Here is a 13739-nt window from a genome sequence, read left to right as displayed (position 1 = left end):
ACCACTGCACCGACTATGTCGCTAGGGTAAGAATATGTTGTAACACTGTATCTTTTGTGCCCAGCTGGCTGTACGTTCTTTTCCCGAAAATTCCAGGTATTAGCAAAAATGTCCCTGTCTTATTGTTATTATTGCCTTGTTTCGATATTCATTGCAGTTTCTAGCCGCTGCTTAAGCCTGATTGCTTTCTCCTTTCGCCGCCAAAGGACCTGCACATTGTCAGTCAACACTATAGTATTTCAGTTCAACAATATTGTTGCCATTACATCCTGGACTTTCCATTGTTTGAGTATTACAGTTCAGTTTTAACAAAGGTGTGCTCCGCAGCTGTGCAAATACTGTGATCGCTGCAGCAGTATTTTCTAGTACAGGTGCAATGACAGAATCATGAACCATGTAAGTATGAATATTAGTAGTACGTCTTGTAACTTACTGGAGACATACAGTGCAAGTAGCTATCGTCAGTCCATCAAAGGGTCATATGCGTTGAGAAACTGCTGATTTCGCTTTCACTGATTGCGAATTGGAAGCAAAAAGCAACGCAGTTACGTATCATCTGTTAGCAAACAGCCCCAAATGCCGTAGACAGAGGCCCTCAAACGTCAAGGTGGGTTCCAGGCAGAAGCCTTGCACAAACAACAACATTTAGTAGACACTGCATAAGTGAGCATTTATTCAGTCAAGCTGCACGCTAAGAAGGACATGCAAATATTGTCTTTGTGTACCTCTGGACTAGGGTTACTGGCTTCCATCGTGCATTTGTCTACATGTATCTGTGTCTGTAAGTCAGTTCCATCGTCACTAGTACTTGAACCTAACGGTTAGATTAGAACAATAGAATGTGATACTTACAAGCTAGTGGTCTGTAGAACCGTACGTTATTTTGTATACTCGAATCTTAATGCATTTATAGGGCCAGGTGGCCGTTCGATCTGGTGGTTGATTGGAGAATCTAGTGAGCCCCATCTATGTTTACACTCACGGATGTTATAAACCAGTGTCTGTGCTCTTCTACATGTTCACTGCAAACACATGAAGAACCAAGAAAAAACAACCAGTGAGCCACCTCAGATTCTCATTTCCTTATCATCATCATATCTACGTCCTTAGCCTAACAGCCAACTCACGTGTACCAAGGAACGGATGATCTCAAATCCTGCATCACCTCTGACCTGAAAACAAGCTTTAAAGTAGATATGTTGCGACCGCATTCGGTTATGACACAGTCTTATGAAACAATTTCTTTTCCCATATAGATAAGTTCATTGTATGGAGTGGTCCATCCTCAAATTCAAGTAGTGAAACCATCGAACCTGAGAAAAAGAAACGAGAAGTAATTGAAAGGCAATATACTGATAATTAATATATTATGTTTGTTTTTTTCTTTTTTGTGTGGTGAGAAAACATACCCAACCCCCGAGTGTGTAATGAGTGGCGAAAAAAATCAGTGACGCTGCTATGGTTCCCAGAAAATTGAAACGATATTTATCAACAGAACATTCCTCTCTGTTAAATAAAGATGTGAATTATTTTCGTCGGTTGATGGAACAATATGAGGAACAAGTGCTCATGACTACATCAACACATGTTTTGCAAAAAGGGTTAGGTTAGGTTAGCTGAGGAGGGAACTTCGATGTTTAGAAATTTGAATTGATATGTTTTCAACAGGTAAACTCGGAATGCCGTGTTGTTATAATGAACAGTTGCGTCTGGTTAAAGGGGAACTCCAGGTTGACGCAGGTAAGAGTCTGGTAACAAAATCGGATGTTCCCGGGTGCATTAAGTGTTCTCACCTCTCGCCGAATGAGGGTATACCCAGGTGTTATGATGTGGGGAGGCAAAACGTTCCATAGGCATACAAACCTCCAAATATTTGAATGCTGTACACTTACTGGTCAACATATGTGACACTGTAGTCTTCCCCCATTCAGCTGTGAATTCGATCATGGCTTAATTTTAATAAACTACTATGTGCAAGTGCGCGGAACTATGCAGGAGGTGAAGCTCTTGGAACGAGAGGATCCTCTGTGTATGTAGTGGTTCAAATGGCTCTGAGTACTATGGGACTTAACTTCTAAGGTCATTAGCCCCCTAGAAGTTAGAACTACTTAAAACTAACTAACCTAAGGACATCACACATATCCATGCCCGAGGCAGGATTCGAACCCGAGACCGTAGCGGTCGCGCGGTTCCAGACCGTAGCGCCTAGAACCGCTCGGCCACCCCGGCTGGCGTGTAAGTAGTGGCCTGCCCATTCCTCCAGCTTAAATCCCATCGAACATAAGTGGGATGCATTGGCGAGACGTACTGCAGCATGTCAGCCGCGCTGGTGGAAGAATGGAGCTTCCTACCACAAGACGTCGTGAGTGAGTAGCGTTTACTTGAGCGTGTGTTATCGTAAATAGAAACCTGGGAATGTGAACTGGCAACCTAAATGTGCTACTGAGCTCAAAGACACATCACTTACCTGAAACCGAAAAGAATCCTGTGTGTGAAAACCGATCTTACTCATAAGCAAATAAATAAGGAAACCAATAATTTTACCCTCAGTAGACTATGTAAGTGCGATCTGTTTGAGAGAAACGTAGCTGCATAAAACAAACTATAATGTCGATCTGTATAAGAAAGTAATCTGAAACACACGAAACTTTCTGCACTGACATATGGTCCTGGAAAAATAAAGAAACTGACAGAACCTACATTACGCAAAGGTAACGAAACATTCACATATTGTGAATCTCAGCTGCCAAATGGTTCATAATGTTGACACAGAATGCCAATGAAACACATGACTCAACCTTTAAGTTTTGAAATTCCAGTTAGGAAGGAACTTACCAAAGAAAACAATTACTGACTAATATGAAAATTCATTTAATCTAATAACTTCGTGGTACAGTAAATTAACTCAGAAGATCAATGAATAGAATAATTATTAAAACCTCGACTATGTTGAGGGTGAAGTGGACCGACAATACAAATCTACAAAAATAAAAATAACGTTTTTACCTCATCAAATGATACCTTGTTGCTTCATTTCGAAACCTTTTCTATATCAGTATGCTATTCAACTATTGTTCCGAGTCACCATTCCTCATCGTAATAAATTTGCTACTCACAAAGTTCCAAAGGTGCATCCCTGCATTACACTCTACATTCAACGAACCCTCACCTCCTGCACACCGCAGCTATCCACTACCGACTGTCACAGATTCTACGACTCCACAGTGTTTCCATTGCAGACACAGATATTGTTGCCTGACAACTGCTTGTATGACCATAATTCTTCAAATATATCACTTTCCTTTAGAAATATCAACACATTCAATAACATCATCGAAAAATAGTCATCTTACAAATTTCTTACCAACTTTGAAGAAAGCGTGAGGGCATATTGCAGAGCATGAATTGCCCTCCACGGTAATCACACACCCTGTTAATAACGATGTCCTACCATTTGCAATGTGCAGGCTAACGCACATGAATTGCAGTGACATGAGTGGAATTATTATCTATGACTAAGAGTGTCATTTCTACTCATCTCATTATCAATTTGATTGAGTTACATTCTGTGCTATACTGTAGCAGTTCTTTCTACGTGTGGCCCAAGTTTCATCGAGCTATGGAAAGTCCAGAATGAAATAACACTGTGAAAAGCATACATTGATATTTCAATGTAGCAGAAATATTGAGTCACAGACAGACGCAGCTAAAAGACTCCCATATATTTAAGGTTTTAGCCTTCTTGTGAAATAGAAAACACACAGATACATTAGCAAAAGCACGACTCGCACACACATGACCACTGCCTCTGGCCACTGTGTGTTGTCTAAAGATGGCAACTGCACCTAATGAGACAGCAACCTGGTGGAATAGCAGGGTAGTGGTGAGGAAAGGTCTAGCACTGGTTGTCGGAACATGGAGAGATGTGGTATGGACAGGATAGGGCTGCTAGGTGCAGTCATGAGGTTTTGGGAGGGGGGTGGGGTAGGAGGAAGCCGACAATGAGAGAAGTAGAGGGGGGGGGGGGAAGGATAGCGGTTGCAATGGTGGGTTAGGCGGCTGCGTAGTGATGCTGTGGGAGCAGGGAAGGGGATATGACAGTGGAGCACAGGGACTAGCGAAGGTTGAGGCCAGAAGGACTATGAGAATGCATCTTCATACATCCACATCTAAATTGGATGAAGGTGGGACACATATATATATATATATATATATATATATATATATATATATATATATATATATATATATATATAATTAAAAATGAAACTCCTCCAGCTGTACTTAAGATTTTGTATTTACTTGGCTACTAGTTTCGACGTCAGCGCCATCTTCAGGCCTGTGCACTTTGATGAAATCAATGGTGTGTGGCTCAGTACTAGAAGTACGTGGTTGGTCTCACTGCGGACTTCTAGTACTGACCCACACACAATTGATTTCATCAAAGTCTACGGGCCTGAAGATGGCGTTGACGCAACGTCGAAACTAGTAGCCAAGTAAATATAAAATCTTAAGTACAGCTGGATGAGTTTCATTTTTAATAAAAAAAATGAGAATGCAGGATATATTGAAGGGATAGTTGCCGTCTGTCTAGTTCGGATAAAGGAATTGTGCAGGTTGGAACTCTCCCTGCAATATATCCTTTGTCCCAGTAACCACCTAGCCTCAAGCTTCACCACTCCTGTCCTCCATCAAACTGTCCTCTTCCCATCTGCCCTACATCTGCTCTGCTACTCCTCTCATTGCCCACACCATGCCTCCTTCTCACGCGCAGCACCCACTCCAGATTGCTGTTCCTGTCAGGCGCAGTTGCTGTCTGTATTCAGGCTACAGTGGCCAGAGGCATTAGTCATGAGTGTGTGAATTGTACTGGTGTGAAGGTATATGTATTTTCTACTTTGGAAGAAGATCTTTTGTCCTAAACATAACTGTATAGCAATCTTCGATTTATGCCTGTCTGTGACTCAACGCCCCTGTACAGGGTGTTACAAAAAGGTACGGCCAAACTTTCAGGAAACATTCCTCACACACAAAGAAAGAAAAGATGTTATGTGGACATGTGTCCGGAAACAATTTCCATGTTCGAGCTCATTTTAGTTTCGTCAGTATGTACTGTACTTCCTCGATTCACCGCCACATGTGTGGGCTGACGAGAATCCGCACGCAATTGTGCGATCACGTCATCAACACAGATTTTCTGTGAACGTTTGGGCAGGCATTGTTGGTGGTATCTTGATTGGGCACCATGTTCTTCCACCTACGCTCGACGGAGCGCGTTATCATGATTTCATACGGGATACTCTACCTGTGCTGCTAGAACATGTGCCTTTACAAGTAGGACACAGTATGTGGTTCATGCACGATGGAGCACCTGCACATTTCAGTCGAAGTGTTCGTACGCTTCTCAACAACAGATTCGGTGATCGATGGATTGGTAGAAGCGGACCAATTCCATGGCCTCCACGCTCTCCTGACCTCAACCCTTTTGACTTTCATTTATGGTGACATTTGAAAGCTCTTGTCTACGCAACCCCGGTACCAAATGTAGAGACTCTTCGTGCTCGTATTGTGGACGGCTGTGATACAATACGCCATTCTCCAAGGCTGCATCAGCACATCAGGGATTCCATGCGACGGAGGGTGGATGCATGTATCCTCGCTAACGGAGGTAATTTTGAACATTTCCTGTAACAAAGCGTTTGAAGTCACACTGGTACGTTCTGTTGCTGTGTGTTTCCATTCCATGATTAATGCGATTTGAAGAGAAGTAATAAAATGAGCTCTAACATGGAAAGTAAGCGTTTCCGGACACATGTCCACATAACATTTTCTTTCTTTGTGTGTGAGGAATGTTTCCTGAAAGTTTGGCCGTACCTTTTGGTAACACCCTGTATATGGTGAGCAGCAATCCATCCTTTTCATAATATGATTGTTATTTCATCAAGCTATATTAGCTGGCAGTGATACATGATGCGAATGTTACTTTCGTCCTTACGCTTCCACACCAGTGTAGTTCAAACCCATTGAGACTCGCGCCGAGCGAGAGTGAGTGCAGGTGCTTGTTGCAGACGCGGGACGAGTTCGACGTTCCGGCGGGTCAGACAGAGTTCCGCGTGTCGCACCTGTCTGCGCAGCACCGCTACCTGCTGTGGGTGTCGGCCGCCACGGCTGCGGGGGAGGGCGCCGCCTCGCGACGCGTCAGCCAGGCGCCGAGCGGCCGCGCTCCTGCCAGGGTCGCCGCCTTCAGCCGCCAGCTGGCAGCACCGCCGCGCGCCACGCTCTCGCTGCCCTGCCTCGCCGTGGGGCAGCCGCCGCCACTGCGCCGCTGGACCAAAGAGTATGTATTACAACTACCCGGTCATATTTTTACAAATACTTCCTCGATGTGAGGAGACAGAAGACCACACTGTTTACTTTCTTTAGCCCCCATCCAACTAACCGACCAACCAACCTTGACGTGAGATCTAAACCATATAGTTCCTAACACTTACGTGCTTTCGCGTCCGTCGGCCGTCGTAATTCAATATATTATTTATTGGTAACGTTAATCGTTGCCGACCTCGTGGTGGGCCTTAATGAAACTGATCTTTCATTTAATTTTGATTTACAATTAAATGCTTTTGTGAAGTTCTGCTTTTTCAACTATTTAATCTTCAGTATAAATTGCCAGCACTCGCAAGATGTCCGTCTACACGCAACCAAGAGAAGAAGAAGTGAAGACGACTAAAATATTAACAAAGGAGCGTATATTGTCGTCTCTTTAGATCATTTTGTTATATTTATTTGCCCTCGAAACTTACACAGAGAAATTATTATTTTACGGGTACATGAGAAAAATGTATATTATTCAATTTTTAAATGTCTCTTCTTTATAAATACTGTTTTTAAGTCTTTTCGTATTATTTCACTGGGGACGCTATAGTGCGTCATCTCATGGCCTCTGGCGAATTATGTGCTGTGGGATGCAGGCATACATTTCAGCCAATATTTTAATTGGCAAGGAATCTACGCAAGCTGGAAAACAGAATGTCATCGACCTACTGGCCAAGTCACACAATACACACCTATATGCCAAACCATTATGATTACTGCCCACGCGACTTTGGATGTCGTCTGGTAGCGTTGCGAGCACGTGACACGGTATAACAAAGCGGGGCAGGCACGAACGGGCATCACTCCAGCGAAGATATGGACTGCAAATGAGGAAATCTATTAAGAGAAGCGACTTAGACAAAGGGCACATTATTATTACGTAGAACCCGTGAGCGAGTATCTCACAAATGGTGAAGCTGGTGTATGTTCATGTGGCACTGTCGTGATCATCTACGGAAAGCGGTATGAGAACAGTGAAACAACAAATAGGCGCTAAATGGTTGGATGTCCACGACTCTTTACAGAAAGTGGGATTCTCCGCTCTGTAAAGTACGATTGATGTTGATCTGTGCCATCTCAGCCGAAAGAGCACAATGTTGATGCACGAACAAGTGTTTCGTAGCAAACGGTTCACCTTCACCGTACATCGTTGAACATGTAGCTCCGCTGCAGAGCACCCTTACGTGTTCACATGTTGACCCAATGACATCGCCAATTACGATTGCAGTGGGCACAGGGCCAGCGGCATTCGAAGGTCGATCGACGGAAACGTGTCGGTTCTTCGGGTGAATCACTTTTTCGCTGGTCGTCGATGGCCGTCTCTTTAAACGCCTTCATCGAGGTGAACGGCGGCTTGAAATGTGTAGCGAGCCACGGACGCTGGCTGGTTGGGTTGACTGGTTTGGGGAAACAGACCAAACAGCGAGGTCATCGGTCTCATCGGATTAGGGAAGGATGGGGAAGGAAGTAGGCCGTGCCCTTTCAAAGGAACCATCCCGGCAGTTGCCTGGAGCGATTTAGGGAAATCACGGGAAACCTAAATCAGGATGGCCGGACGCGGGATTGAACCGTCGTCCTCCCGAATGCGAGTCCAGTGTGCTAACCACTCCGCCACCTCGCTCGGTCGCAGGCTGGTGAGAGCAGTATTATCCTAAGGGAAACATGTGCTTGCGTGGGACCTGTGGTAGTAATAGAGGACGCGCCAACAGCTGCGAACCACCTGCAGCCCGTCATGCTTGAAGTGTTGCCAGATGGCTATGTCATGTTTCAGTAGCATAATTATCCATATATCGGAGCCAGAATCGCGCTACAGTAGTTTGAGGAGTGTTATAGTGAACTCACGTTGATATCACGGCGATGAAATTCGCCCGATGTAAATCCTATGGAACCTATCTGGGTCACTATTGGGCGCTATCACCGGGTACGCAAATCAGCGGCCTTTTGTTTATGCGAATTACATTACCTGTGCGTAGACATGCCACATACCTCCACAGTCCTACCAACAAACTGTCGGATCCCTGATCCGCAGAATCAGTAATGTATTTCGTTTCAAAGACGGACAAACAAGCTCTCGAGCAGATGCCCATAATGTTTCGGCTCATCAGTGTATCTAAATGAGCGAAATAAATGAATAAATGAACCATTTCTCTGCCAGTCACGAGGATACAGAGCGTTGCGAATGGACAACTTGTGGAAAATCTCTTCCTTTATCTCATTAAACCACCTAGTATCCAGCATTTTTCCGTAGCACATCTCAAACACTTCCAATCTTTTCCTGCTTTCCCTTACTCCATGGTAGAGTTCCACAAAATGCTGTGCTCCAGACAAACATTCTCACAAATTTCCACCTCATATTACGGCCTCTGTTTGGTACTGCCAGACGTCTTTTAGCGAGAAGTTCCTGTTTTTCGTGCGTTAGTCTGCTTCCTAACTCCTATTTGGCTTGTTTGTCAGGCGTTACTTTGTTTCCCAGGTAGCAGAACCTCTTGAGTCCAGTTGCTACGCGATTCCAGTTTTGGTGTTGAGTTTATCGCTGCTTCTGACTACTTTAGTCTCTCTGTACTTTATTCTCTGTCTACATTCTGTGTTCAGTAGACTATTGTACTCTACAGGTCCTGTAAATCCTCCTTACTTTCACCGACAATAGCAGTGCCCTCAGTGAGACTTGAACATTGCTACCTTTACATTGCTATATTGCTGGTCTTCACGATGAAATGTAATTCTATTCTTGGACATTTATTCATGTCGTTGCTTTCTCGATGTACATACTGAGCAATATACTAGAAAGACTACACTCGCGCCTTATGCCTTTTCAACGGAGTTCTTCTGCCTGGGAGTTATATTCTTCTGCTTCCCGTCTTGGTTGTTGTTTTCTTTCTCTCTTTCTTTACGGTTTATGACTACTTTTCTTCGAATTTCGAATAATTTACACAATTTTACGTTATAGAATGCTTTTCTGGGTCGGTAGACCTGTAAATGTGTCGTTATTTTTAAGTGCATCCTCCATTATCAAGCATTATCCTCCACAGTAACTTCAGCTGACCATAGCCTCGAAAATCGACTGCGAGAATAGATGAAATTCGGGACTTACCTGCACGCACTCAACGGTTACCAGTTGAGAACCGAGAATCGTACACTAAGTTTCACCTGTTCCTGTTTTCTCTTTGAGGATATAACCGCAGAATTCACTCCACAGCCATACCAACAGTTCAAATGCGGAAGTGATGCATCCTCGAAAGGACATAAGACGGATACTTAGCATAGTATTTGTATTGGTGGCGTTTTAGTGCCACTGTTACGTCTGTCGTCCGTTGTGTTGTACAGTGGCAGCGCTGTGGAGAGCGGCGGCCGCGTGAGAATCAACGAGGAGTGGCAGCTGACCATCAGCTCCACCCAGACCTCTGACAGCGGCCAGTACACGTGCTCTGCCGAGAACGCCTTTGGGAGCGACCAGGTGGTCTACTCCGTAACTGTAAGAGGTGAGCTCCTCACATAGATACTACATAGGGAGAACCTATGCCATCATCATACGACTAAAATAAACTAAAAATTGTTACATTTCTCTGTGTATTCTTATCCCATATTTACTAATGTATGCTCGTATGAACACTTTCACGCTGTCACAGAGGTGAGGAACACCGGAGGTAAGCAGTTTTCAGAGTGTTTTCATATTCTTATATTAGTAGCAGTTAGTTTCCTCGTGTTCGTGTGAAACATCTACCTTGTAGAAATCTCCTTATAAGCTTCCGTCATTACCATCTTCAGTTCTCTGGGATACTTATATTCAGTTTAAACCATCATGTTTGATTTGAGTCTTCTTTTCCAAATGATGGAACTTTTCTCTGATTTAATTTATCATTCCCGCATACCGAGCAAAGTTCTTAAGCCTCTTCCTTTCCGAGTTGACTGTACTCTTCACAACGCGACCCCGTCTTACACCCATATCAGTTTTCCAATCCGGGAAACAACTGGAACTATGCACACGCCAGTCTTATTTGACTGGAGGTTCTTAACGTGCAATCGCCCTCAACGAGACGTAACCGAGTATTTAGTCTTAATTAGAAAGAAGAGATTAGAAGGGAAGAAAAATTTGCTAGAGAGGTCACGGCAATATAGAGAAAGATTGTACGAGAATGGCCGAAACAGAATGACAGTAAGAGATGTTTAAAGATGCCATCGAGGATCATGCTTATGTTATCGTAATACTGTGGGCAGATTTTTGTGTAATTTTGATGTCTAGGAGACTTCTCAATAAAGACAAGAAAACAGTGAGTGACAACACCATAAATGTAAACAGAACATGGTCAGGAACATCATTGCTGATGCAAGTGTGAAATTCGACGGTTTGATTGGAAGTAATAAACGACATCTTGATGAATTGCTCACTGAAAAATGAATGACGAGTGGCTCAATCTGAAATGGCGAATTCAAGAAATATTGGAAGAAACAATACCCGCGGCTGAAAATGGGCGTAAGTAAAATATTGTAAAACTGACAGATTTTCTTTCAATCTAAAAGTGTGGAGTACCTAATAACTTGCCGATTAACTGTTCCCCGGGCTCACTGGTTTAAAAATACAATCACTCCAAAGTTTCACTAGCATATTCACAATTTTTTTTAGAAAACGCTAAACATGTCAGTCTCAAACGACAAACATTGACACGATTGGTAACGGTCTGCTGCATTCAATACGCCACACACAGTTTCCTGGAACGCGCCAAATGGCGAACAGCACAGGTAACTGACTGCCTGTCTGGAATGCGTAAGCATCTGGCGACCCTGGGGCGTTGAAATGAGGACTGGAGAGCGCTTCTTGTCCTGTACGACCGTAATCTCTGCACACGCTCCAGCAGCTACTGTGTGAAGCTTATATGATCCGGTGTAAGTCGTGGAGAACGAAGATTGTGACATTCTACATGAATCAGAAGTTTATATGAACCTCTACGGAGAAAACATCAAGGTCTAGTACCTGTCAATGTGATGGATGTGAAATAATCGTCGGAATGCAAACTCTGGAACACTTGTTACAGATACATTGCAATAGGCTACTCAAGTATGTGGATCTCTGAGTCGACTATTAATTTCTTAACGTCTCGTGGGACCAAAATTGAATTCGATAACTCTAACAAAACACTCCCAAATGGGTCGATTGGGTGATTGCTGAGCATTCACATTGAAGCAAGACACTAATATCAACTTCCGCCAGAACAAAGTAAAGCTCAATCTGAATAAACAATTCGGTAACAGAGCATATTTGCATCATATTTTATTTGTGATAAGCGAGGAGAGGGCAGAAAGTCGTAGAAGCAATGATAATGTGTATCATATCCTTTGAAAGGCACAGCATTAGCACCATTATAATATGTAGGCAACATACTGTCAACCATAACGCATTCGGAAATGCAAGAACGGGTACGTTGTTTGTTATCTCCCAAATATGCCATTTATTCACCTGCAATAAAGAAATTGCGTCCTGGCAGAAACTGTGTGAGTTTAAATCAGCGAATTTCATAATGAATGGCCAGAATAAGGTGTTACACAGGTAAAAAATGTAAACGCAGGTTCCTGAGTCCTTTAGTCCTGCCGTACAGAGTAAGCAATACGCCGCTATAAATGTCAGTGCATCAGCCCCGCTACCCACCTGGAAGGGAAAAGCTGCACGGGTGAACTGCGTATGGGCTGGACTGGTAAGGAAGCAAGTTTTTGATGGTCGTCACTGCCATGATGCACGAAATGTTCGGGCATGGATTTGCCTAATCCTGTGTTCGTTGATGAAGGAAAGACAGAGAAACTGAACCCAATAAAGCGGTTTCTCTACTATGAAGCGAAGAAATCTCACAAAATGACGCTACCAATTACATTCGCATCAGCAAATAATGAAAAAGCCAGCGTGAGAAATTGACCCTTCCAGTTACAAGACAAAAAATAGAGAATACCAACACAACAGACAACAATGATTACTCAACAAGTAATCAAAAGGAAACTTGAAATGCTATCACATATAGCCAAATGCCGGAAGACAAAGGAAAAAAAGAAAAGAAAACAGAACGAAGAAATGATCAGATACCCAGGCACTGTCTACTTATCATTAGTCTAACAATGGAACTTCCCAACAAATGAAAACTGTGTTCTGTACCGGGACTCCAGTCCGGAAGCTCTGGCTTTCGCAGACAAATACTGGGGCAACGGAGCCGTACAGGCACGATCAACGGCCCTCCCTCAGAGCTGTACCTCCACAAGACCCTCTCTTCTACCTCCCAATCACAGAGGTCGTCTGATCACGTTATCGCCATTTTATACTTCCCAGTCATTTTCATTTATTTGATTCGATTTACCACTACTTGTATACCCACTATTCGTATTCCATAATCAATCGTTTGAATATTTCGTAACAGTTGATGCGTTGAACAGCAAACTTAAACGTTGAAAGTAGATTTTTTTATGAGTGCATGGTAGAACTTTTATCATCCACTGCTTTTTCACATTTTAGCTGATCTACGTCTACATCTAAATGACTACTCTGCAATTCACACTTAAGTGCCTGCCAGAGGGTTCAACGAATCACCTTCAAGGTACAAGTATCTCTCTACCGTTCCACTCTGTATTAACGCACGGGAAAGGCGAACACAAATATTCCCGTGCGAGCTCTAATTTCTCTTATGTTATATTTGCACTATGTAGGTGGCCGGCAACGAATTATGTTCACATTCGGGAGAGAGAACTGGTGTTTGAAATGTCTTGAAAAAATATCGCCGCAACAAGAAACGCCTTTGTTTTAATGATTCCCACCACAACTTCCATATCGATGACACTCTCTCCCCTGTTTCACGATACCACAAAACGAGTCGGTATTTTTCGAACTTTTTCGATGTCTTCCATCAATTCTATCTGATACGAATCACATACGGCGAAAAATACTCCACCACAGGGCGGACAAGCGTAGTGGAGGCAGTCTCTTTAATAGACCTGTTGTATCTTCTACATCTACGTCTACATTGATACTCTGCAAATCACATTAAGTGCCTGGCAGTGAATTCATAGAAACACTTTCATAATAATTCTCTATTATTCCAATCTCGAATAGCGCACGGAAAAAACGAACACAAATATGTTTCCGTGCGAGCTCTGATTTCCTTTATTTCATTATGATGATCGTTTCTCGTTCTGTAGGTCGGCATCAACAAAATATTTTCGCATTCGGAGGAGAAAGTTGGTGATTGGAATTTCGTGAGAAGATTCCGCCGCAACGAAAAACGCCTTTGTTCTAATGATGGCCGCCCCAAATCCTGTATCGTGTCAGTGATTTTTTTCCACTACTTCTCAATAGTACAAAACGTGCTGTCCTTGTTTGAGCTTTCTCGAAGTAC

General features: G+C 43.3%; 1 protein-coding gene across 1 annotated transcript in view; it reads left to right on the top strand.

Moving 5' to 3' along the window:
* LOC126235629 (Down syndrome cell adhesion molecule-like protein Dscam2) overlaps positions 1-13739 on the top strand; it is a 197811-nt gene that overhangs the window by 162977 nt on the left and 21095 nt on the right. Inside the window, exons 16-17 of the mRNA XM_049944340.1 lie at positions 6069-6337; positions 9697-9851. Coding sequence (XP_049800297.1) covers positions 6069-6337; positions 9697-9851 — 424 coding nt within the window. The remainder of the gene's footprint in view (positions 1-6068; positions 6338-9696; positions 9852-13739) is intronic.

This window comes from Schistocerca nitens, chromosome 2 (genome assembly GCF_023898315.1).
Source record: "Schistocerca nitens isolate TAMUIC-IGC-003100 chromosome 2, iqSchNite1.1, whole genome shotgun sequence".
NCBI classification, from domain to species: Eukaryota; Metazoa; Arthropoda; class Insecta; order Orthoptera; family Acrididae; genus Schistocerca; species Schistocerca nitens.
Note: the sequence above shows the minus strand (reverse complement) of the source record. Positions and strands in the feature narration are given on the sequence as shown.